This window comes from Engystomops pustulosus, chromosome 1, assembly GCF_040894005.1.
Source record: "Engystomops pustulosus chromosome 1, aEngPut4.maternal, whole genome shotgun sequence".
NCBI lineage: Eukaryota > Metazoa > Chordata > Amphibia > Anura > Leptodactylidae > Engystomops > Engystomops pustulosus.
This window is the reverse complement of record NC_092411.1, coordinates 117,584,270-117,612,235: the sequence shown is the minus strand read 5'-3', so window position 1 is coordinate 117,612,235 and position 27,966 is coordinate 117,584,270. Positions and strand designations below refer to the sequence as shown.

The following is a 27,966-nucleotide window of genomic DNA, read 5'->3' as shown; positions in this document are numbered from 1 at the left end:
GGGGTTAATCCTCCCTCTGAGTTGTCCTGTTCATTGTTTACATTGTTAGGTTGTAGAGGACTACACCAAACGAACAAGAGAAATCGAAGACCTGACTGAGGAACTTCACGGAAAGAGAACGGATTTGGAACATTTTAGACAAAACATATTGCAGGTATTTTAAAATGTTCTCACCATCAACTGTTTCACTTGATTAAGAGTAAAGATCAGGCTACTATAGGACAGTTTGTAGATTTTTCTGGACTCCGGATAAACTGGAATAAGTCAGTACTATTGCCTATTGATCCCCTCTCAGAAGATTCCACGGTAGCTAACACACCCATTCAGGTACACATTCAAGTACCTTGGAGTTCAGATTACTTACAGCTTAATTTGACCCCTCTCATTGCGAGATTTGCTGCTAAAATCACAACATGGTGCAAGCTCCCGCTCTCGGTAATTGGTAGAGTCAATGTGACTAAAATGATATTGATGCCCCAATTGCTGTACATTGTACACAACACTCCTATATGGATTCCCCTCCGATTCTTTCATAAACTCCAGTCTCTGTTTAGAGAGCTAATTTGGAAAAAAGGGGTAGCGTGGATTAAACGTTGCAGAGGTCTAAAGAGGCTGGAGGTCTGGCGGCCCCAAACCCCTGGATTTATTTTTTTGGCCTCCTAATTACAACATCTAAGGGGTTGAGGAGCGGAGGAGGGAGGTGGGGCAGTTGCGGCACTAATTGGTGAAATGACACCCCACAGGCCTTTGTTGGCAGCCATCGAAGCTGGGTTCCCAGGACAGGGAGGAGCTAGGATCTTCACTCTGACACTTATGGTTAAGGTCTGGGGGAAAATCAAGCAATTGTTGGAGGTTGATGGTTGCATCCCTTTCACCCCTATCTGGAAGAATTGCCGGAGTTTTTTAGGCTGGAGGGCTTTACTCCCTGGGAACAGGCGGGCGTAAAATTCGTCCATCAACTGCATTCGGAGGGCACATTCAAGGCCTTCTGTGATTTGCAGGAGCAGTTTCAGTTACCACATAGTCAGTTTTACAAATTTTTGCAGATACGCCATGCGTGGGATACACAAGTGACCACAACAAAACTTACCACTGACTCTACTCCTGTGATCACAATAACAGCAGCTAAGGGGGAAACTTCTGGCCTGATCTCTTTATTGTATAGCCATCTGCTGGAAGCTTATCTAAAGAACTTCCCTCTTAATTTAAAGCAAAAATGGGAGGTGGATTTAGGCCCCATCTCAGATGACCAATGGGAGGGAATTTTATCATCTGTTCCTCAGGTGTCCACGTCTGAAGCCCTAAGAATTTCACATGTTTTACACAGAACTCCTGCCTTCCTATGCCGCATTGGAAATAGGCAGGATGACACTTGCCTCAGATGTGCCCAAAAAAGAGTAAAGATCAGTCGCCATGCGCAGAACAGTTTGTTTAGGTTCCTTTTACATTGTAGAATACATACCCTTATTCTTAATGGTGACGGAGCTGGTTCTCCCATTTTAATGGAGCCTGTCATCATGACTTACCTTGTCAATCACTCCCACCACCAATTGACATAAAAAAACTTTTACGTAGAAATAACCTTTACAAGAGAGGGTCAACAATACAAAACTATAAAGCCTCTCAAAATAGTAAGTGGAGAGCCACAAGTTAGCATAGCAGGCACTTTGTTAACCAGCCACATACGCAAGATGTCCTCCAACATTTGGAGGACAGCTTTTAGTCTGTTGTAAGTTGCACACCTTATAAAATGTCCTGCACATATAAGTCTCCTGGGAATATCTGGAGTGTGCACATCAGTCTTTTCGAAGATACCACCAATTGATGTAGGTGACACCTGCAACATTTTTAACATTTTAAAGCCATAATTCTGGAATACAGGGCATGGTAGCTTCACAACCGCTGATCTCCTGATTATGGCTTGTGAGGGTGGCCAATTGAATAGAAACTGAAAAGAAAGTTGTCAAATGAGAATGTTAGAAAAAATGATAAGATATACTGTACAGTTTACTTTTTTATGGAAATATGAGTTTTGTATTTAAATTTGTTTAGGTTAAAGAAGACTGGCTTATTCCTTTGAAACAGTTGGTAGAAAAAATCAATGATCAGTTCAGCAGTTTCTTCAGGTCAATGCAGTGTGTTGGTGAAGTAGATCTACACACTGAAAATGAGGTAAGTCACTGATGAAGAAAAAACGAATGTTGAAGTCTTATCTATATCTATAATTGTGTATGTGTACATTTTATATATATTTTCACTGTAGTACTCTGGAGGGGTAAATGACCGACACACATAAGAGTGTTCGAAAACTCCTTCTGCAGTTCTTTGACTTAAACCTGTCCTTGACATTTGAAATAGCTTTACAAGTCTGTAGAGTGGGTGGAGTGCAGTAAATATCAGTACTTTTTTATAAAGCTGAAACCAGACAGAAAATTAATATTTAATTTCCCTTTAATTTTACCCTCCAAGATGTTTCAGTCCAAGGTGATTTAGTTGGTCAGAGGTACAATTCTCAAACTATTCCCTATACAATCTCCATGCCACCTAATTTAAGAATGCGGAGATGTCATGGTGGCTGGAGTGGTCACAAGAGACCTACAAAAAATATAAGTGTTTTTCAAAATTAAAAAAAAAAAAAAAAATGCCATCCCATATGAAAAAAAACAAAAGCACTTCAGGGCAGTGTTAGGGGGTAACTCGCCAGCTCCGGCCATCCAAGACAGACTGTAAGTGGAGAGGATGCCGCGACTGCTACAGCCAATTACCAGTGTCAGCAGTCACATGAATAAGAACAGCAATAACATTGCTGATGCATCACATCCCTGCACTTGTTGCCACTAAGACAGGTGATTGGCTGCATTAGTCATAGGATCCTCAAAAAAGTAATTGCATAACCAAAAAAAAGCCCTTATTCAGTCTTATACAGTACGTGGTAAACTAAAAATGTTTTGAATTCAGGGATCATAGTAAAGCTGGAGAGCCCACAATCGAACTAACACATGGTAAATGTGAGGTTAATGTCACTGGATTGACATTGTGGAACAGTGGTTTTAGGATGTACTATACTTCACACAAAAGTTCCTAAAAGGAGGGGGGCTTCCATATTTCTTATTTGAAATTATTTGCTAGAACTATCTCAAAATATCTCAATAGGAAGACTATGATAAGTATGGAATAAGAATCCGGGTGAAGTTTAGAAGCAGCACACAACTTCATGAGCTGAACCCACACCACCAGAGTGGAGGCGAGCGGAGTGTTTCCACCATGCTCTATTTAATGGCTCTTCAGGAACTCAACAGATGCCCGTTCCGAGTGGTGGATGAAATCAATCAGGTAATAGATGCAGGGGCTATATGAGAAAATGATCTGCTTTTGCTTTTTACTAATGTTTTCTATTACTGCTTTAAGGGCATGGATCCAGTAAATGAAAGAAGGGTATTTGAAATGGTGGTGAAGACAGCTTGCAAAGAAAGTACTTCTCAGTATTTTTTCATTACACCAAAGGTAATTATTACACTATATTAAAGAAAATCTATTATTTGTTTTTATGCAGTGTAAACCACACATACCTTGAGAACGCTATAACTACACTGATGCAGAAAGGTGACTTGTTTAATCCCTGAACCGAGTGGCCCTGCTCAAAAAGCAATTATAACATTCAGGACCTTGGCAAGCTGGGTGCATACATAAACACATTACACACAGAGCTTCCTGAACTATCCAGACAGGACTAATCAACCTGAGCTGGATGACTCCTAGACAGCAGCTGGGAGATGATACGGCGTTTGATTACTTCTGCCTGTCGGGGACAACACAGTGCTGATGTATTCTAGGCTTATGCTGGGAGGGACAAGGCTAAAGCCATGCATAATTAGGGTGAGGAGAAGCGCTGAGCCGGAAAATGTAGCTACAGCATTCTCAAGGTATGTTTGGTTCATAATGCATAGAATGAAATGGTAGATTTCCTTCCAAGTCTTTGGTTTTTGGGTTAAGATAAGGGGGGAGGGGGGAGTAACACATACTCCCTGCACTCATTTCCTGCATCGCCCTGTTCATTGTACAGGGATACTGGAAGCAAAAACTTGGGATACTATGATACCTAAAATACACCTGCGGCGTATGCAGAGGGCTCAGCCTGTGAACCCTCTGCATATAGCCCTTACTGCTGTATAATGTATATAGTCATACAGCAGTAAGGACATTTTTCAGATTAGTTAACTGTAACAGACACGTATTATATCTTTAATTATGAATCATGCATTTTGCCAATAATAGGGCAATTACTTTACTTAACTCTACCGGCACTCCACTGGGCAATTATGGAGTGCAGTCTATACTGGATGACAGTGGGGGCCTTATTGTTTGCCTATTAGACCCTGCCAGAGGCATGTTTGGCTGTCTATCAGTAGTACTGACTGTGTAGGATACACTTTACTACACGAGTAGTGCTAATGTACAATACAAGTGTCAAAGTGATAGCATGTTCAAGTCCCTATGCAAGACAAATTAAAACTGAAAAAAAGTTGAAAGAATTTTTTAAAAGTTACAAGAAAATAAAACAAAAAATATGCAACTTTAATAAAAATGGAAGAAATATTAAAACTACTTCCAATTGGTAACAGTAAAAAAGTTGTCTCACAACAAAAAAAAACAGCCCAAACACAGCCATGTAGGTAGAGAAATGTAACCATTAGTCTTGAATATGATGACATGGAAACTTTGTTTTTTTTTTGTAGTGATATGATTTAAATTAGGGGAAGAAAGTTTACCCTGCAGTATAAATGATATAAGACTGTAAATCAGGGGTCTCAAACTCGCGGCCCGTGGGACAATATTTTGCGGCCCCCACCTGCATGGAGAGGGCAGGTCGCGCTGCATGGAGAGGGCTCACGGGCCGAGCCCTCTCCATAGCCGGTAAGTCTTTGCTGCATATTGCATATTACTGTAGTATGGCAGTATATGATAGGATCGATCAGACAACCTAGGGTTAAAGTACCCTAGGGAGTCTGAAAAATAGTATAAATAAAAATACAAAAAAGTTAAAAAAAAAAAAAAAAATGATAATAAAAAAACCTAAAATTTCAAATCACCCCCCTTTCCCTAGAACTGACATAAATATAAATAAACAGTAAAAATCATAAACACATCAGGTATCGACGCGTCCGAAAATGCCCGATCTATCAAAATATGATAACGTTTTTTCAATGCGTTTAACCCCGTAACGGAAAATAGCGCCCAAAGTCGAAAATGGCACTTTTTTGCCATTTTGAAAAATATAAAAAATCTATAAAAAGTGATCAAAAGGTCGTACAGTCCTAAAAATGATATCATTGAAAATATTATCAAATTTCGCAAAAAATGACACCACCCACAGCTCCGTACACCAAAGTATGAAAAAGTTATTAGCGCCAGAAGTTGGCAAAATCAAAAAAATAATTTTTGTACAGGAGGTTTTAATTTTTGTAAAAAACATTATAAACCTATAACAAATTTGGTATCCCCTTAATCGTACCGACCCAAAGAATAAAGTAGACATGTCATTTGGGGCGCTCAGTGAAAGACGTAATATCCAAGCCCACAAGAAAATGGCGCAAATGCGTTTTTTTCATCATTTTCATTGCATTTGGAATTTTTTTCCCGCTTCCAAGTACATGGCATGGAATATTAAATACCATCACTATGAAGTGCAATTTGTTACGCAGAAAACAAGCCGTCACACAGCTCTTTACGTGTAAAAATAAAAAAGTTATAGATTTTTGAAGGTGGGGAGTGAAAAATGGACATGAAAAAACAGGAAAGGGCCCGTAACCGGTTAATCCCCTTCCCTCCGGTACTTGAAGAAGATGAAGTCGCCGCTCTGAACGCACTTGGTCAGAGCGGCGACTTCATCTTCTTCGATGGGAGGCAAGTACCGGGGGGGATGGAGTGTCCTGGGCTCAGTGCGGTAGGAGCTTGGGACCCCTCGGTGCACAGGACGCGTTCATAGAGAAAACACGTCTCCCCGCTCGGGGCTTTCCTTGCGCTGGGAGACGCCATGACATTTGAATCTGAATAATGATATTTTGTAAGCGCATTTTGTGTGGAAAACTTGATGCGGCCCAGCCTTACCCAGAATCTACCTCCAGCGGCCCCCAGGTAAATTGAGTTTGAGACCCCTGCTGTAAATTAAGGCCTCTTGACAACAAGTGAGTCTAAAGTGTCTAACCCGTATCAAACTTACATTAAGTGCTTGCTGCAATGTCCGGCTCGAACACTTAGAAACCCGAAACTGAACTGACATGGTGAGTTCAGTTCCGTTTTCTGAGCGTTTGGGGAGGCCATTGCAGAAGTACACAATGCAATGCAAGTTCGATGCACCAAACTTGCTTGTGGGAAAGAGTTAATAAAAGTTCACCCATAAACATTATGTACTACGAAAATGATTCCAATAAATATTCAGCTCAACCCACATAAAAATTTCAGTATGATGTCTGAACCTACTAAAAGTTTTGGCGATAAAGAGAGATTAGGATTAAAATTCAACATAAAGTGCTTGGACATCTTTGCCCAAAGCAAGTTTGTTGCCAAGGGGTTAAGAATAGGTGATCAGTATTTCAATCCTGGAGTGACTCCCTTTTATGGTTTTTGCACATAACCTGTGCCAAGGACAAACAAAAAGTTTATACACTGCATTCAGAAGGTCCTCAGATCCTTTCATTATTTTGATACTTTTCATTATACTTATCCTGTTAAATAAAAATATATATTCAGTAATCTAAATCAGAAATAGCAATGATCCTGTGTGCAGATAGGGGAAACTTGCAGAAGATGAAGGATGAAGGATTGTAAAAGAGGCACACTTACTGGTGTGTGTCCCCTCTAGCCTCTTAAAATTGTGCAAATGAGCCTGAGGGGCTCCAGGATCCATTAACACCTATGGAGCTCAGAGCCACTGAGACTCATTTGTATAAATGTAAAAATCTTAAAAAAATTAATAAATAAAAATAAACAGGGATTAAGAAGCTAAAAGAAGAGTGGATCCTGCGCTCTGTATGTAAGTGTGCTTGGCTTATAATCCTTCATCCTTGTGGACTGTTTGACCACTGCTGAGAAGTTGGACAGAAACTGTCCAACTCCAGGTGTTCAAAGAAAACTGGAGATTTAACTTACTGACAACTTCAAGTAAAGGGTCATAAGTCTATCTCTATTTCTTTATCCTCTTCAATAGGTTAGCAAATATTTCTAATATAACCTTTTTGTGGAATATAGGATAGTGTGTGTAGATGTCTTAGCATAAGGTTGCCACATGGCAGAAGTGCTTTTTTTTTTAAATATATTTCCTAGCTGCATAGCTAGTGTTAATGGTTGGCCACTTATACCAAACTTTAACAGGGTAAGTATTATATGGGTCTTTACTTGGCCTTTTAAAGTTTGCTTTTCTCCCTCGGGAGAAATTTAACTCTGAGATTTCAACTCAAGCATGAGAGTCGCTGAAGACCCTTTGTTGCAGACCCTTTTCTTGCATCACTTGGCGGTGCTGTAGGAAAATGCAGTGTGTGCTGTCAGGATTGTCATAGATTACATCTGATCTCCTAGGATCCTTCCAATGTAAATGTTCAATACATTTACATAAACACTTATGGACTTATTCACTTTCATGATGTATGTCCCATGTTACATGGAAATAAAATATTAAATGTAAAAAAGGGGACAATGTATATTAACTTTTTTTTTTTTTTTTGTAACCTGTAGCTGCTCCAAAATCTAACATATGCTGAAAAAATGACAGTGCTGTTTGTCTACAATGGTCCTTTCATGCTGGAGCCCACAAAATGGAATTTAAAAGCTTTTCACAGAAGACGTCGAAGAGTAGCTGCCGTCACAGAGTAGATGCCTTCTCCTGGGACTTTCCGCCTTACTGTAGAAAATTTATAAGTATTGCCCTTTTGGGATTAATAAAGATTTTGAGTGAAATCTAATAAAAAGGAATACTTTCATATCCAGAGGGTATCACTAGCTCCTATAGAACATGCTGATCATGATGAAAGCCAAGGCTCAGACTTGGGCTGTACTTAATGGCTTCTTCTTATTTATTGCACACGTCATCAGGAGCAGTGCCCTTCAGAGGACCAAGTATAGGTTTTTTTCACCCCCTAATGCTGCCCATATCTGGTTTTCTGCTGAAACTGCAAACCCTGTTGTGTTTCTTGCAACCATTCACACTAAAGATTTCTGTTCTGCAGTCCTGAAAGTTATTTGCTTTTCCAGACACCTATTGCTCTCTCAAACCCGGCAGAATTTTCTCCTGCTGTTTATAAAATTAAATTACCTGCTACCGTTCTTGTGCTTCTGGCATAACATTATGTCAAGTGTGGGCCCTTACAAGCGGGACGTTTTCTAAGGCGTGCTTGTTACATCTTTGGACAGACGGTGAAGTGAAATTTTGGAAAGTTTGGCTAGAAGAGCAAGATTCTTATACTTACTATTTTATGTTCATTAAAAAGTTCATATACAGGAATTTTCTGGTAAAGAGTATACTTATTTTGTACATTTTTGTAAAATTTTCTGAAAGTTAAATAATAATAAATCTTGTTGTTACTTAATTCATAGACTGAAATGTGTGGTTGTATTTTGTTTAGATATGTCAACTGACCCCGTTGTACCTTTAATATCTGCCTAACCTTGAAGTCTGGACTAAAGGGGTTGACCTTGATTTTATTTATTGGCAGCCGAGTCTCTTATGAAACGCCAAAGGAATTTTATGTGTATTTCTCTTTCGTCCACCCTCTGGTTGAGTGCAGTGACCACTGATCAGTAGCCTTGGCAGTGTTGGGCTGGATTGGTCAAGTGCTTTTGTGGGGATGTCAATGCTCCTGATTCTGTATGCAAATAAAGACTGGCAGTGATGGAAGATGCCAGCTGGACTGGATGACAAGAGTGTTATGCTGCCCAGAAATTTGTAAATCCTGGAATCTCTTTTATTATTCTATATAGACTCATTGACAAAAAAATACCAAGAAGTAGGGGTTGGAATGGAATGAAACTTTATATGTGTAGGTAGTGATATGTTTAGAATATATGAATGAAATGCTATGTTTATTGGGGAATCTTTATGATTGCGATATTGAGCTGCCTCTAGCTTGGATAAAAGATTATATGGCATAGAGGCGCACAGGTTCTGGAAGGTTTTCTGCAGTACACTTCACCAAAGATGTAACTGGGGCCCTATAATCCCGCTCACTCGTCGGTTGCTGTAGCTGGCATCCTAAATGGCACCATAAATGGCTTAGCTTTTGGTTTCCCTTGTATCAATACTTGTGTCAGACTGTTGTATGCAATGTCCTCCTTAATTACGCCAGCTGTTGGGGCATTGTGTTACTCCACAGCAAACTATATTCACTCACCGCAATCCCAAAGAGAACTAGGATTCGTCACTAAACACCGTTCTAGCCTGTAGAAGTCTGGTTTCTCATTTTCACCACTACAAATTAAGGCGACCATGATGGCCGTCAGTGGTAAGACCCAATAATGGAGATACATAACAACAAATTTCCCTGGTGTGGAATGAACCTAAATATATAAACTGCAAGAAATTCTGAAGAGCTACTATCTATATTCCACTTCTGGTTTTGACAAATATTGAAAGAAAATACTTTTGTATGAATGAGACCTTAGAGTGGGTAGTGAAATCATGTCTATCAGCTAAATTGCTCGCCAAGAGGTTTACTACACAACTAGGCAGTTGAGAGCGGAGGTTTACACACTGTCTGTGTTTAAAACGGTCCCTGTAGCCATATTGACAAAAGATACTGATTTTGTAATGTTTCTATTTTAAGACCAATAATATGACTGCACCAGGACCAAAATTACTGCCATACAGTGATCAATATCACTGTACTGTTACTGAACAATCTCCATGATGCAAAGACTACTATTATGCATAATACTATATAAGCTGCACCCAGATAACACCGCCATACCATAACCACTACAAATGCTACATAATGATGACTGAATAATACCACAACACTGACCACTCCATAAATTACCACACTGTTTCTGTATAATACCACCATACCATATTGATACCACCATACTGTTTCTGTATAATACGGCCACAGGGTGAAATCTAGCATTGCCACTGCAAGAAGAATGAATAATATATGACCATCATAAAATTAAAATTAAATTGATTTTAAAAATCGATAAACAAAATTACTACCAATTAAGAGAGTAAACAAAGAACAATTCTCCACAGACTAAAGCAGTGATTAAAGTATAACTATACTATACTATACTAAACATGCATTATATTTTATAATATACTAGCTGTAGCTCACGGCGTTGCCTGGGATAGTAAATAACTGCTCTTAGCTATAACAAAATAGAATGGGTTAACAAAAAATATTTTATATGTATCCATCTCTCTCTGTCTGTGTGTCTCTCTCCAACAGTCATTTGTCTCTTCAACTGTCTCTGTGTGTCCCTCTCTGACAGTCCGTATGTGTGTCTCTCTCACAGTGTCTGTGTGTGTTTGACTCTCTCTGTGTCTGTCTCTGTGTGTCTCTGTCTCACTGACTGTGTCGGTCGCTCTGACTGTGTGTGTGTATCTCTCTCTCTCTCTCTGACAGTTTGTCTATGGGGAGATTTATCAGAAATGTTCTAGTTGCCCATGGCTACCAATCAGAGCTCAGGTTTCATTTTCCCACAGCTGTTTTTAAAATTACGGCTGATCTCTGATTGCTTTCCATGGGCAACTGAAACAGTTTTACCACAGACAGGGGGAGGTTTGTCAGAAATCTCTGTTTCCCTATCCATATTACCTCACACATAAGAGTCTTATACTCATTGCCTGTAATAACCAATCAAAGCTCAGAGGACATATTAATGACCTGTGGTAAAATGGCAACCAATCAGGGCTCAGCTTCTAACTGCAGCAGACAATGGCTCCTGTATATAGTGGTTAATAAGTGGATTTAGCAAAGCAGGGGTGAAAATGTTGGTTCAAAACCTAGTCTATGACGTTCCCTGAGTCACAGAGAGTGGCTGTGCAAAATTTGGTGATTGTGTGTGTCTGCACCGTCCTGTTTACACACAAAAACTATGATTAAAAATAAGTGTGTAAGTCTTTTTTTTTTGGGGGGGGGGGGGGATGTGTTAATGTGAATGACAGGTTCTCTTGAAATGTCCCCTCTGTCTCTGAACCAGGGGAAGGGCGATGGACAAGTCTTGCTTGTTATTAAATACTTGTCAGTATTATCATGCAGTCCTGTGGAGCTGTGTAGTCATGTATTCATGAGAGTGATGTTAGTAACAGGACTGTAAAAAGTGAATTTTTAATCTAGATTTGCGGCTCCTTTGATGGATCTGGTCAACAATTTCGCTACCTGTTTCCGGCCCGTTTTAAGCACCCATAATATAACAATAGGTGTATAACATAAAGGAAAGTTACTTGTATTGGGGCAATTTTCAGGGACATAACTTATACACGTGGAGGATGCTGGGACATATATTTTATAATTGGGGTAGTTGCAATTTGGAAGATAAGTAAAAGATGGCTCAGGTTTCTTGAAAAGTACCGAGCCAATTATGTGTGTGTTGTAAACTTTACAAAAACAGCTTGCAGATGGATGAAGTGTTCATGGTGATCTTGACCTAAAAAGAGACAGAAAATGTGTGGTCAAATAAGTCACCGTAACAGTGAAATGGTCTGTACGGTACTTGTGTATAACCTTCATATACAGCTCAATGGTGGTAATATAAATTTTCCTGGGATGGGCCCAGTGGCATTTTACCCACGTGTGCTAAACCCAATATGTTTTTCCTTTTTGGTTTACTTTTTGGATGCTAAAATATCTGAAACAATAAAAATTACAGTACCAAATAAAGCATTCTGCTTCTACCCTAACTAAAGGTAATGCTGAAGGCCTATTTGGAAAGATGGGAACAATTTTTAACAAAGGTTTATGGAGGAAATTTGCTTACCGAAATTTTCATTTCTTTTCGTCCGTGAGGCAGCACACATATGGGATTCTTCCCCTAGGTACAACTCAGAAGAGGACAGGTTAACAAGCAGTAGTAGACAATTAAACAATTAGTGTCTTGGCTGACTCCACCTTTATAAGGCCGGAGCGCACACACAACCCTTGTATGGTATATAGCAATAAAGTTTCAACATTTAAGGGCAGGAAAGTTGTGCTGCCTCACGGACTAAAAGAAATGGAAATTTCGGTAAGCAAATTTCCTCCTTTTTCGTCCGTTCAGCAGCACGCATATGGGACGTAGCAAGCAGTACTTATGGGAAGGGATCTTAGTCGCCTGTTGAAGCACCTCCTTGTGTAAGGCTGAAGCCTTAGGAGGCAGAGAAGTCCATCCTGCAGAGATCTATAGATGAGGATGGAGAGGACCACATGGCAGCTCTGTAGAACTGATAGACGTGACAGAGCTCAGCTAAAGAAGCTGATGTAGAGTTGGCTCTCAGCTGGTCTGGAGCTTCATGACCAAAGAGACTCAACAGCCTCTCATGGAGTCAATGATCCATGTGGACTATTTGCCCCCTTATAAAAGTTCTTTTAAAATGTATTGTTTAAAAGAATTGTTCAGAAGACTGTAGAAATCGTTGGATGAAGGCTGAGCAGGGAAGTAACATGATGCTTTTTGGCAGAATGTTAAGGTAGGAATCCTTGAAGGACATTGCTTGGAGTTCTGCAGTCCTCCTGGACGATATCGTGGCCATCAAGCATGAACATGATAGGCTGCTTTTGAGGATTCTCCTGGCTTTAGGCTTTTAGTGGAGACAGAAGATATATCCATTGTGAGTAGGCGCCCTGTACCTCCACTCAGCGCCATCTGGGATGTGTCATGTGACATCACATGTCTTCATGCAGGAAGAAGATAGGACGGCCCACTGCCTGGACACATAGGTGGAGCCAGGTGCGGCAGGCTAAGGGACGGGCAGCCCTCTCAGCATTGCGGCTGCAGCAGCAATGGTCAATAGGGCCAGGCCCACCTAGGTACACGACGTGCATAATTTATGATTCGGTCGTGGGTCCTGGGCTGGCCATTAGCATCACTGCTACGGTTGGTACGGCGATAGTAACGCTACTGATAGCGAGTATTCTGGATATCAGAAATATGACTAAGGATATCAAGTGTCAACAGCTGAAGATTTGCCTCGGCTTGGGCAGGGTTTTGCATTCTCTTGACAATAAATTACTTATGTAGGCAGCAGCAAAACGAGATAGACGTGTTAGAATAATAACATAGAAGTATTGTAACGCTGGTCTGATTGACTCACAGCTCCCGATGAATAGAGGACAATATCTTCTCTTCAGCGTTCCATGACTTATGATCCTCGTCATCTCCTACATGGGACCCCAGCCTCAGAAAGACGTATCCCTCTGGCTAATGTGGGAGGATGAAGAATCCAGCATTTCCTTGCCATAAATTATTGCGACTGGTTCCTTCACTTCAGATATGGGCTTTGCTCATTGCACTACATCTATGGTGACAGGCATTTGGCCAGTGCTCTTGTCACTCACTAACTTTTGTTAGCTGAAGTCAGGGGAAATATTTCCAAAAATATTTATAGACTTTCATTACTCTTCTTCAAATTTGAAGTTGAAGATTCAGAAGTTCCATGGAAATAACTAGTCCTCCAGGTATGGAACCTTTAAGGACGTGACTGGCAATGCAGTGGGCAGGAGTCTGAAGCACTATCCCGATGTTCTCCCGATGTGGAGGCAGGATGGGAATATGAAGATCTGATAGGACAGATGAGCCGCGCAGTGATACCTCTGAGGCAGAGATATACAACTAGCAGATTGCTGGTCAGGACCTGTCAGGTGGGAAGGTTACAGAGTATGTACTCAATGTATTGTTGAGGACACCAGGCGTCTGATAAAGACTTTGGCCAATCTGAAGAGAAGGACCTCTGTCTTCTTATTGTTGATATTCCACCAGGCCAGATGCACTAACTCCCACGGTTTTGAGTTAAGTGGCTTTTTACCTACTCATGGAAGGTGTTGCCTTTGTCTGAACCGACCCTGTGTACTAAGTCGATGTGATGGAATGACAAATTCATCCTGCTCTTCCTGGAGTCTATATCTTGAAAATTCAAATAATCCTTTTGGTAGAGCGTCCTTATTAAAGCTTTGTCCATACAGCTTTTTGCCACGACCAAAGCAACCAGGACTTCAGAGGAATCCTTAATGCTGGTAATAGAAGCATCAGATAGCTATTGTGACAAGTCACATGGCCAGTGGTGGCACAGAGTAGGATTTCATCCCTTGGTCACTGGACCTCTAATGCCGTTATCAGGTGTGGTCCATCCACGCTGAAAATATATAGACAGGACTGGGTGAGGAGGGAAGACGTCATCATCAGTGATTGGAAAGTAGAATCATCCTTTCCCTGTGGTTTCCCTTCAGGATCTTTAGTGGATTCCACTGGTGGTCACATTCTCCTTCCTCAGAAGGAAGATCTGGTCTGGGTCATCAGATTGAATTTCTGTGAGATTTAATATTCCTATAAACTAGAATCTGCAATAGAGGATGATGTCTGGAGATCTAGAAGAAAAGGAGATGATCCATGATAAGAAGGCTTCGGCCTGGGATCTGTGTGGATCTCTGGATCTGTATCCTGGGTTAACACAGGAGAATAGATATAAGACTCATTCTTAATAGGCAATGGGTGAGGACATAACCTCTGCCTAGTTTTCCTCCTCTTTCCACCTCTCATAAGGGTCTGTGACAGCCGCTCAGGAGAGGACGTCTAGTGAAAACACAAAGGACACATTAGTATGAGGTAAAGATGTGTACAGACAAGCCATATGCAGCCATCATCACTGTATGAGGAGTTCTGCTGCCGGGATATGAGAGGATCACTCTCCAATGCCATTCATGTAGAGCAGACTATGGAGAACATACAGCCGCTCAGGAGAGGACGTCTAGTGAAAACACAAAGGACACATTAGTATGAGGTAAAGATGTGTACAGACAAGCCATATGCAGCCAACATAACTGTATGAGGAGTTCTGCTGCCGGGATATGAGAGGATCACTCTCCAATTGCATTCATGTAGAGCAGACTATGGAGAACATACATAGAAGCAGAACTTAGAGATTATGGTATCAGTCTGCTCTGTATCATTATTACAGTATTTCACTATGTATACAGATCATAGATACCTGCACATTTCATCAGACAGAGGATGTGGGTACAGTGTATAACACACAGGCCATGATCATTACTTACCGGAGGCCGAGTACATGCTCATCACATACCAGAGGCTGAGTGCATGCTCATCAGATACCAGAGGCCGAGTACATGCTCATCACATACCAGAGGCTCATTACATACCGGAGGTCTAGTCCAGAGAAAATGGTTAGTAAATTCAGTGTAAAAAGATAACAGATTATACACATGAAATACCAGTAAGATAATTCTAAGTCAAGCAGAGCTCACAGACTTTGCATATAAAACCTGGAGTCAGGGCGCAGGAGTGACTTGAAATGCAATAAAGTTCTATGCATTCAGCAAGGTAGACATTAGACCTGAGCATTCAGCAAGGATACATAGGAGACATTAGACCTGAGCATTCAGCAAGGTTACATAGGAGATATTAGACCTGAGCATTCAGCAAGTAGACATTATACCAATGCATTTAGCAGGGATACATAGGAGACCTGAGCATTCAGCAGTAAGACATTATACCAATGTATTTAGCAGCAATACATAGGAGACCTGAACCTTTAGCAGGTAGACATTATACCAATGCATTCAGCCGGGATACATAGGAGACCTGAGCATTCAGCAGGTAGACATTATACCATTGCATTCAGCAGCAATACATAGGAGACCTGAGCATTCCTCTTACCTTGTCTTGCAGAGGGCAGGGGGTTATCTGGCAGCTGAGACCTGCTGTGAGGTTGCATGTTATGACTGCAATGGGTGAATGCAAATTGAAAATGCACCAATACATGGCAATGGCTGATACATGTGCACAAGAAACACCAGTATGTCCAGGACAGGAGCGCAAGCCAACCAGGAGCTCACAATCTATATCCCAGGAACTGACATGTAAAGCTCCCTGTACTGCAAGTGATAGCAGGACATGCAGAAATCTCTGTACAACATGTGGTAACAGTGTAAATACTGTACAATATGCAGAGATCTCCAGCAGGAGAAAACAGGTTCAAAAACCGTATAACATATATCACAGGAGGATGAGAGACCAGCGGCCAGTATACAGCCTGGATATAATCACTGATACAATGTGCTGCCTCCATCCAGATAAACAAATGGTTAATACCAGGAGCAGCGCTGGGCTGCGGCCTATGCAGGAGGCGACCTAATCATCCAATGGTGAGGCACGCAGGGTTAATGAACCACAAGGCCAAGCAGGTAGGAGATACTAGCAGTGATCTCATGTGTCAGTGATGTGTGGTAGATACTCAACACAGTCTGTATTATTACCCCTGTAAGGGCAGGATAGCTGTACAGGCTCCTCCGGGCCAGAGAGCAGCAGTGGTATGGTAATACAAAGAAAATTAGTTCAGCTCACCTTTTCTGAACACTTTACTCCCGCGCACGGAGCAGCAACAACCCCATGGACCTAGGGCATACGAATCCAGACAAGAAAAGATCGCACCAGCGCTTCAGGAGATGTGTAATAAAAAAATCTTCTTTATTCAATCCAGATAAAATTCAAACATGGCTTGGCACATAGGTAGATGGACCAACAGGTTTAAAACCAACGCGTTTCGCTCCTTGCGAGCTTAGTCATGGTTAAACACGCTTCCTACTATGTAAGAGCTATTTAAAGATCGCGCCCTGGGTGGGCGTGTGACGTCACCGACACGTGATGTGAGTCACGTGATCGGGACTGAACACTTCCTCTAACTCGTTAAGCCCTTTCTCCCAGGGTATGATAAATTAAGAAACTTATAACAACGATAAAAAACAAAATATCATTCAGGGTAAACTGATACATATATGGAGCATTACTTAATGGAAATGAAGCACCATTTCATACATGTGTGAAAACGAATGACAATTGTATTACAAAGCAGATAGAATGCATATATGTGTGCATGCAAATAACAATTTCGGTACGAAGCAGGAAAAATACACAACCTCGTCTCCGCAAAAGAGACATTAGGACGATTTGAGAGAGAATGGAAGGGAAGGGTAGGAAAATGAACGGGAAACATGTTGACATAACAATTAATCATAACACAGGATCAAATCCTGACGCAGATTCAGACCCATGGGTTGTGTCGTTTTGAGGACAAACATCCAATAGGTCTCTCTGCTCATAAGTTTTTTTCTATGATCTCCTCCCGTATCCGGTCGTTTGACCTTTTCTATTCCCTGCCATGCAAAGTGTCTATTGTCACCATTATGGACATCACGAAAATGTCTCAAAGCCGCAGACAGATTAGTTAAATTACTGTTTTTTATGTCAGATAAATGTTTCCTTATGCGAACTTTGAGGGCATTTGTGGTGCACCCCACATACTGTTTATTGCATAAAGTGCATTTGATACTATATATAGCAAATGAAGTGTTACAATTCAAATAAGAGGTGATTTTGTAACTCTTTTGAGTGGTGCATGAAGTAAAAGAATCGGAGGCACATACAAAGTTACATGCTATACATTTCATGTGTCCACATTTGTGACTACCCAGATGTTGTAACCAGGTATATTTGGTGGGATTCGTAATAGCACTTTTGAATAGGCTGGGAGACAACATGGAACCTAGAGTAGGGGCTTTTTTCGGAATGCATCTGATTCCTTTCGAGAGACAAAATTTAAGATCTTCATTTTGTTCTAGAATGGGTAGATATTTTGTAATAATCTTCTTTATATGATAAAATTGATTACTGTATGTGGTTATAAAGGTAATAGGTTTATCGTTTGATGTTTGATTTCTCCTTTTAGGGGAATCGGACAAAAGTGTCTCTCTATTAACATTGGCAGCAGAGCAGCAGTGGTATGGTATACAGCCTAGGCTGCGGCCTAGCATGAGGCGATCCAGGCGTCCAACGGTAAGGCACACAGAGTGATGAACCACAAGGCCCAGCAGGTGGGAGATGCAGGAGCGATCTCATGTGTCAGTGATGTGTGGTAGATAGACAACAGTCTGAGCCATTAGCCCTGTAAGGGCAGGATAGCTGTACAGGCTCTTACCTGAGCTGCGGCCTATGCAGGAGGTGATCCAGGCGTCTGATGGTGAGGCACGCAGGGTGATGAACCACAAGGCCCAGCAGGTGGGAGATGCAGGAGCGATCTCATGTGCCGGGTACATGGTGGCCGATGTACACCACAGCCTCAGCTATTGCCCTGTAAAGACAGGATAGCTGTACAGGCTCCTCTGGGACGAGGGACCGCATGCAAGCTTATACAGCCCGGGCCGGTCCATCCAAGTGTTCTGTGTAAAGACACAGAGGACCTAGAAAACTTATTATCTAGATTATTTTTTTTTCTTTCTGTGTAGACACACAGGACCTGAACTCTTCTGTCATACCTAAGAGAAAAAGAAATACAAGGGTTGTGTGTGTGCTCCGGCCTTATATAGGTGGAGTCAGCCAAGACACTAATTGTTAATTGTCTACTACTGCTTGTTAACCTGTTCTCTTCGGAGTTGTACCTAGGGGAAGAATCCCGTATATGTGCTGCCGAACTAACGAAAAAGAATGAAATTATTGCTGCTATCAGTTGGGAAAAACTTTTCACATTATTTTTTACACATTTTGAGTCATATTGATTTTAACTATAATCTGCCGTTTTTGTTCTAAAACCATAATTGGTATTCACACCTTGCATAGGAAACCTTAGCTGATGCGTAAAACACTATATTTTCAGAGCCTTTCCTAGAGCATTCTCTAATATTCAGATCTGCACTGATGCCTAGTCCTTGATGCAGTGCCTTAAATCCACATTGTTATTGGAATATGGAATTTGTGCAGCAGCAGTAAAATAATAATTTACTTATCTGTTATAAAAATAATTTAATTGAAAGTGATTTTAATATAATCTCTTTCCCAATAACAACATTTCATATATTATTACAGTTTTATTGTAATACACAGTATAAAAATACAAATATGAAATATGTATGGAAATTACTTTGTGGGTATTTTAAAATTTACATTAATAAAGGCAATATCAAGGTAGTTAATAATAATAATTATCATGTTATTACTATTATTATACACTTTCCCTAGCTTTGTGCTCTGGGGGACTTCTAAGGATTACATTACTGGAGATCGTCTCTTGCAGGGAGAGTATGATATAGAAAATTCATTAGGGTTTGGGATGCTTGTGAAGATGGACAAAACCTAATATTTAACAGTTAAAAAATGTGCTACATTTATCAAAGTGGCTCATGCTTGATGATAAATTTGGTGCACCTCTACACAAATTGCTTTACTGCTGCCAGATTTTCCCCAGCGGTAATCCAGCCATTATGGAAGTAGCGAGAACCAGACCAAATCTGGTTGTGTATTCTGAGTTGTATAAAGCTGTTAATTTGCTGCAGTTAGGGGAAGAGCTCAACATTTGCATTGCAAAGATAGATTTTTGCACCATAATCTGCAGCCATAAGTGACATAGTGCTTATTTGCTGCTGATTGGAAAGATGCTTCTGCTGCTGTTTCTTTTCCATGCAATGTGTGTATGGGATTATCCCATTCAATGCTTCTATATTACATTGCAGAGTTACTGCACAGCAATATGCAACATCTGCAGATATCCAAAGACATTTGTTGGTTCTCTTACTTGGTTCCAGGGCATTTTTTTTACAACGTGCATTGCAACACCAGATGCCACACTATTCCCCCCTCTCCCAAAAGAAAATCTTTTGCTGGATAGCTTTTTGTATGGTAAGCCAATGTCTCTCTCAGCTCTCTCATTCCCCCTCCCTCATTCCAGAGGGAAGGGGAGCTGTGAACTGAAAGAGACATTTTCTGATGGAGGGGGAATGACAGAGCAGTCATATAGTGATTGGCTGAAGAGAAATTCCTGAGATGTTGGCTTTAAGTGACTGTGTGAATCCATCCATCTTTCCATAACCTCTGACAAGGTTTCCAGACCCTGCTGTAGCAAATAATCCCCATTATTCTGGGGTGCTTCACAGTGAGGATGGTGTGTTCAGGGTTATATGCAGTGTAGGCACTTTGGCATTTAATGGGAAAACTTCCATTTTCGTCTCATCAGATCAGAGTACCGTCTCCTACATATATTTTTGTAAACGGCAAATGGAACTTGTGGTTTGTTGGCCACATTTATGAACTACATGACCTATAGTTGTCCTGTTGACATGTTCTCCTACTTGACTGTGGATCTTTGCAGTTCTTCTAGAGTGGCGCTGGGACTCTTGGCTGCTTCTCCTGGTCTCTTCAAAAATACTTGATCCTTTATGTTGCTCTATAAACTAAAATATCAATATACATTTCAAGGGATATGAATACATTTGCTGCCATCTGTATTTATGGAAAGCTTATTAAGTGCCCTACACAATGCATGTTTTGGGAGGTGGTAGACTCCCTTTATTCTTGTGGGGTTCACTGCCACATACAATGTACCAGATGTAATGTTTTCGTAGACCAGGCAATGTGTTTCCTGTTCTGTTAGCTGATGTTACTGTTCATACTCCCATTTCAACCACATTTTCTTTTTAGCTGACATGACAGTAACACAGAATGCTGATCTGCTGCCAAAGGCCATACTTGACAGCGAACGTGAATGATGTGCAGGGAAATGCGCCACTGTGCTATGTGCTGCTATTTTTGAAATTCAGTCTGTCTGTCTGTTCTTTTGCAAACTCATTACATCACAAGTATGTCTTCAAATACTAGGATTGAGTGTTGGAAAACATTGCTTGATCATGAACAATCATGATAAAATTATATGGTGAATTTCAAATTTATTTAAATCTCTGAACTTTAATATGTCTGTTTTAATACTCCTATATTGGGATATGTTTTTTTTTTTAGAACACTACTTTGTGGAGTTCTTTTGTGATTTATCTACTCTTGTCAAGGAGGCATGTCTTGAAAAACTGCATATTAACAAATATCACAATTCTCACCCTGTTATTATCAATTCATGCAGCCACGGCACAATGGAAAGTTCTAAAAATAATTTTATGCATAATTGGTGAAATGAAGATGTTTTATATAGCATGATGTTCTTTTTCCATGACATTATAGAAGGTAGATAGCCTTTCTCTGTTACCTTAATAAAGATATAATTTCTGAGGAACTTTTTAAAGTTCCTCTTGTATCGGACTCCATATGTTTTCATATGTAGAAACGTGGGTTTCCCCTGATCAGAAAATGTTTCACAGCTGTCAGTGGGCAAGTGACTTAGTCATTGAGCTTTGAATACCTTGCCAGTGAAGAGGATTTGTGAAGTCGTGATTTATAATGCCATCACTATTAACTCTTGATACTGTACAGCCTGGAATACTCAGGAAATGCGGTTCTACATAACATATCTTCAGAAAAGAAACCTATTACTTTATTAATAGCCAGCATAGTATTATATGTTACACATTTTAACATGCAGACAAATTGGATCCACCTCAGCTCTCAGCTCCGGCAAACAGAAGTCAGGTTAAAGGGGTTGTCCTTGATCAATAATTCTGGTGGTCATTTAAGTCCAGCACGGCTTCTCCCATCACGGCCGGCCTTTGTTGCCATACAAGGGTTCAATGATGAAATTGCATAAACATTTTGCATCTGCTACAACCTGTGCAGTTTGAACTGCATACTAACAGCCCTGGAAAGAAGGTAAGGGCTGTATTTTCTTATTTTTACACCACCTGTAACCAATAATAAAAAATGCACCAATCCCTGACCACTTTAAAGATGTTCCATAGGCAAAACACTAAGGAAAATAGGGAGGATAGAAGGTTCAATTGAAAGCACGCCGTTGTGGCACAACACACACATTAGGGAATTCTGGAGAATGGGAGGAAGTGGGGATTGTTGGAAATCCCGAGGGATCAACAGGGTAGCACAGTTATTTAAAGAAGGTCGTCCCATCCCTTTTATAGAGTTACAGAAAAAGTATGGAGTGGGGAAAAAATATCACTTTCATTACACGCAGCTCACGGACGCATATAGAGGGTCCTTGGAAAAAAACTTTTTGATAGAAAGAGACACTTTGATAGATAGACTGCGGTTAGATGGTAGGATTAAATTCACTATATCAAAGATTTACAATACGTAACACATAGAAAACACACAGTACATTAAATTTAAGGCCCAGGGTCATTGGGAATTAGAAATTGGGGATATCACTGTTGATCATTGGAATAAGGCGTTTCACAACACGATTCACTCTACACTGAATATGAATCACAGGATGGTTTACTTTAATTTTCTTCATAGAATATATTACTCTCCTCGGAAGATTTCAAGGATGGGCGGGAGTACACGAGCAGAGTGTTGGCGCTGTGGGTCAGAGGAGGCGGGGTTTCTCCATATGGTTTGGAGGTTCCCCAAAATCACTCCCTTTTGGGAAGGGGTACATCAAAGGATGGAACACCGATTAGGTATTACAACTGAGGAATCGGCCAGGGTACTGATACTTAACATGATCAGTTGTGACCTCTGTCCAGGTCTGGGGAACCACCACATAGTAGCTATCTGTAGACTCTCGCTTCTTGCTAAAGTGATGATTGCAAGAATGTGGAAGTCCACAACTGGTCCAACTCTACAGCAATGGGAACTACTATGCAAAAAAGTGGAAAAGTATGAACAAGTATACTACACGCGCATTAAGAAAATCAAATAGTGGGAAAAAATTTGGGGACATCAGTCTAACAGCTAAAAAAGAACTAGGCATATCACCACTACAGGTGTTTTTCGTCGGCTTTTCTTTTTCTTTCCTTTTTTTTTTTTTTTCTCTTCTCTGCCTCTGGCTTGGGGGGGGGGGCAGGAGGGTAGTAGGGGATTGGGGAAAAAATGAAAACAAATAGATCATGTAATACGATAACACAATAACAAATACTATAATTTGATAAAGCAAAACAAGATGTGAAATTTTATTGTGGAAACTTAGATGCACTTTTTTGAAATGTATTACATGTATATGTCGATCTCTTAATATTTGTAAGAAAATAAAGATTTATAAAAAAAAAAAAAAAAAAAGATGTTCCATAGGCGAAGACAGGTGCACCGATCCAGCCATGTTCTGGTGTACCAAGCAGCTTATTTGTATAAAGATAAAAAAGGGATTTGTTTTTCCTAAAATTAAAGATCGCTGGGAGGTGTAACATTTATTTTAATTTACTGGTTTGCGAAGACTCTAAACTTTAGCTGTGTTCAGGTCTGCTAGATTAAAGAGACTTTGGCCTGCAGAAGCTCACAGAAAATTTATACATCCTCTTTCTGTATTTTCATTTTATGTAATATTGATTATAATTTAAAGCTGTTGTCCAGAATTTTTAAATAATGGTTTCTGAATTTCTGCACCATGAAAATCACTCCAACAATCAGTCGTTGCATTTTATTTCAAGTAGTTGGCTCCATGTTTCATAAAGTTCATAAATTGAAGAAAGTACTGCAGAACTCCATGGTGACTAGGAAAGTTGTAAATTAAAAAACTTAGGCTGCATTCACACGACCGCAAGGGGGACGTATATACGGTCGACGTATATACGGCCGATATACGTCCCCCATAGACGGCAATGGGCGTGCGGCGCCCTACGGGAGCGGTACGGTGCCGCACACGTGCGGCACCGTACTGCTCCGTGCCCCGTGAAAAAATAGGACATGTCCTATTTTTTCAGGGCATACGGCGCCGTGCGCCATATATCCCTATGGAGAGGGGCAGGGGTGAGCAGCGCTCTCCCCCTCCTCCTCTCCCCGCACGCTGCCGTGTGCCCGCCGTGCTACGGTACGGCGGGCACCAGTCGTGTGAATGCAGCCTAAGTGTTACTTACCCCTTCCAGCACCCCATACCCTAAAATGGCTATGCAGAAAAAATAAATTCAGCTTTTGAAAAGTTCCAATATATTCGCCCTGGCTATTTAACAACTGATGCTAATGACACCTGCAAGTTGAGGGATCATCTATAGCCAGATTGTGGTGAGTTTGTAAGGATTAAGGCTATCTGCACACGTAACAGAATGGCTGTGATATGTATCCCAGGAGTAATCCTGAAATCATCTGAAAATAGCTGATGTTTATGGAATTACCACCTCAGAAAATTAGACAGAGTTCAGCTGGTGTGTTTTATGCTGAGATTTTGCTACAGCAGGGGAATGGAGCTCAATCTTAGCATTGTAATTGCTGAATTCTGCAGTGGGATCTGCAGCAATTAAATAACCTGCTTTGGGTTGTAGATTTTTCCTGCAACGTGTGTGTTGGATTTGAATAAATCTCATTCACTACGCTGCTACTGTATTACTCTGCAGATTTCCTGCATGGAAAATTTGTGCGTAATTAACTTGGCCTTAAGCTGCAAATATTTCAATTATTATCATTATTCCATGTGAAATTTTTATTTATGGAACTAATTACTTCAATGGGTGAACTGGGTGTGTAAAATCAGGCCTGCATGTGAGCTCTGGTAAAGGGTAGTGCATGCGCTATTTTTTTAACAGATCATGGACAGCAAATCATAGTATATAATATATAAGGCTGGAAAAAGACACAAGTCCATCAAGTCCAACCTTTAAGAATTAAATATATGTTTTATCCCCATAACCCGTGATATTTTTTCTCTCCAGAAAGGCATCCAGGCCTCTCTTGAACATGTACATAGAGTCCGCCATAACAACCTAAGAACCTTTGTCTATGTTGATGGTAGAATCGCCTCTCCTCTAGGCCTAGGTATAAAAAGATCTTTGGAGAGATTCTTGTACTGCGCATTCAGGTATTTGTACATTGTAATGAGGTCTCCCCTCAGTCGTCTTTTTTCTAAACTGAATAATCCCAAATTTTGTAATCTGTCATTGTATTCTAATCCCCCCATTCCCCTAATAATCTTGGTTGCTCTCCTCTGCATCAGTTCCAGCTCTATTATATCCTTTTTATACACTGGTGCCCAAAACTGTACACAATATTCCATGTGTGGTCTGACCAGGGATTTGTAGAAGGGCACAACTATGCCTTTATCATGAGAATATATTCCTCTCTTGATACATCCCATAATTTTATTTGCTTTGGCAGCAGCCGCCTGGCTCTGGTCACTAAAATTAAGTTTACCATCCACCAATACCCCCAAGACCTTTTCAGCTCCAGTTTTACCAAGTAATTCACTGTTTAGAACATAATTATACTTTTTGTTTCCATGGCCCAAGTGCATAACTTTACATTTATCTACATTAAACCTCATTAACCATTTCTCTGCCAACTCCTTAACCTCAATTAAAAACCAGCTCACTATTCAAATCTGTAATGATCAGGGCATCACAGAAGACTTGGACTTGAGCCCTAGTATACTTACAATTATTTTAGAATCCATCATGTCTCATATCTTTTCATTCTTTCCTTGCTAACCATCTATAGCTAACCATCTATATTTATCACCAATGACTGATTCCCATTAGTAGATGGTCCCTATATTTGAATGGACCTGCCCTGTATTGCTACATTTAGTTAAATCAATGTGTGCAGTTAAAAAGAAATGATCAGTAACTATTTGTATGACATTTTTTATTGGAACAGTTTATATACACTTGTACAAAATTGGGTAGTACAACCCTTGGATTAAACAATTCCAATTGCTCTCCAAAACCAAAAGAAAGCAGAAATAACTTATGAAACTATACAAAAAAAAACATTGTAAAAATTAAACAGCTGCAGAAATGACTATGCTAGAAAATTGCAAGTTATTGATCTGCATTGAAAATTGATACTGTAATTCTTACCACCCTTTCAGAACCGATGCTTGGGTAGCATCCATTCTGGAAGACTTGATGCAAGTTGATTTGATCATTTCTGAGATTTCTATTCTGTAAATTTTGCATTCTTCACGTATTATCCTTATCTGTTGTAAGAAGGTGGAACACACTGAAAATTTCTCAAGCTTTTCAATCTCAACAACACATAAGGGATCTTCTTTTGCCTACATTCTAAAACAAGAAAATTAATTCACAATCTGAAAACAATTGATGGCCAATTCTACCTCCATTTTTAGCTTTATTGACAAATGGTATGTTTCCCAATTTGGTCACTGCTGAATATTACAGAAAGACAAAATGAATCAGAATTTACTCAAAATGCCTACATACATGTGCAAACGGCATGTACGTGTATTTATGTAGTGTTTGCGCCAATTTTGTGTTCACCGCAACACAAACTGTGCACCTAAATTCGCTCCAGCTGCCACAATTACGTCGCAAGTCTGAACATAATTGTGCCACGTGCCCGTAAAACTTTGTGCACCAGAAAAGCGCATTTGGCGCATGCAGAGTTCCCCAGATTATTGAAGACTACGTACAGTTTGCCTCTCTAATGATAAATCTGAGCCAGCGAGTCTCACCGTGCTAGTGATACATCTCTGCATCCTTGTGGTAAGGAGTCTGGAATCATTTATGGCATGTGTTGGCATTTATCGAATTCTATTTAGTATGCCTTAAAAGATGTGAATGTATGAGAAGCAAGAGGATGGAAATTATACAGCCAGACCTTCCCTAATAAACACCTTATCTATCCAAAAGAAGACATTATAGGGACAAGCTTCTTTCCTGACCATGAACTGGCAGTAATGTAGGGTATAAAAGATGACATCTCCTAATGTAGGATGATGACTATCCTCCCATAAAATTCTATGCTTCAAAATATTTTAAGGTTAATGTAAATACAGCTTAGTCATAGTATAATGAAAAGTTCTACAACTTTTTCAGGTACTTTGTGTTGCAATATTTGTTTCAATGAAACATTTTAGCTAAAAACCTCTCCTGATCATGTCCTAATCTATTTTCTCTTTAAAGGGCAGCTCTTATTCACTGTACCAAGTTTTGTACCTGGACCAACTCAGGAGACATTCTCACAGTATGGAGGTAAAAGAGGATTCACCAACAGTGTACAGCAGTCTTAAAAATTTTAAAAGATTGCATTAAGTATGTTAAAATAAATTGCAGATCTTTTAATTATATACAACAGCCAGGAACAAATGAGTTTGTCCTGCTGAAATTCATTTTCACTGCGAATGATCTTAACCTGCTGAATATGATCAAAATAATTGCTACTCAGTTAGCAATCTATTTAAAAAAACACTTTGGTGATTAGAATAAAATAAAGTCACAAATGACATGATATTATAAAGGTGACCATACCCCTTCAATAGCTTTCAAAAGGCAAACATATCCCTCTGAAATTGTCTTGCATGGGAAGAGTCAAAATAAGTTCTACAATTTCTGAGCAAATTCAACTATTGTTTGTAATTTTACTAGCTGCTTGTATTTTCCTGGCTGCTTGTAAGTCTTGACAGAAACACAGTAAGTAAAATGATTAGCTATAGCTTTGGGATGCTGATATGTATTGCACATTATTTGCATTGATAAATAACTATACATCTGCTTTACCATGTACACTGACACTCGTATTATTAAAATGGACAGAGTTTCCTAAAGGCTTTCATACTAGGCCGCTTTTCTTTCCTAGTGATGTATGTGTATACCTGAACAAACAAACAAAAATTTTTTTTATAAAAACTGTTTTGTATATGGATAGGACTACATGGAAGAAGTGACGCAGCGTCAATGCATTGCTACTGAACACACGGGTGGGGCCGGTACTACATTAATGTTCAAGTCAGCTGACCACTAGTGGTTGTTCTACAGTTTCACCTGACAGCAAAATCTGCTGTAATCTGCTGGAGGAGCTAGTTTTGCATTTTATCCTTATTCAATCTCATGTAAACATCCCAAAGTTCACTTTGTAGAAAATATCTGCTTTTGCTAATATATTAAAGTCCAGAATATTGGAGCCCCTTTTATTAATGTAAAACTTACTAAAAGGGCA

The 27,966-nt window shown here is 40.0% G+C and overlaps 1 protein-coding gene across 3 annotated transcripts in view; it reads left to right on the top strand.

The window, feature by feature from the left end:
- Positions 1-8,588, top strand: part of SMC5 (structural maintenance of chromosomes 5) — a 79,409-nt gene extending 70,821 nt beyond the window's left edge. For all 3 annotated transcript variants that reach the window (XM_072151081.1, XM_072151063.1, XM_072151072.1), the window contains 5 exons: positions 50-154; positions 2,053-2,172; positions 3,154-3,333; positions 3,409-3,504; positions 7,732-8,588. In XM_072151081.1, coding sequence (XP_072007182.1) covers positions 50-154; positions 2,053-2,172; positions 3,154-3,333; positions 3,409-3,504; positions 7,732-7,869 — 639 coding nt within the window. In that variant the 3' untranslated portion in view covers positions 7,870-8,588. The remainder of the gene's footprint in view (positions 1-49; positions 155-2,052; positions 2,173-3,153; positions 3,334-3,408; positions 3,505-7,731) is intronic.
- Positions 8,589-27,966: the final 19,378 nt, after the last annotated feature.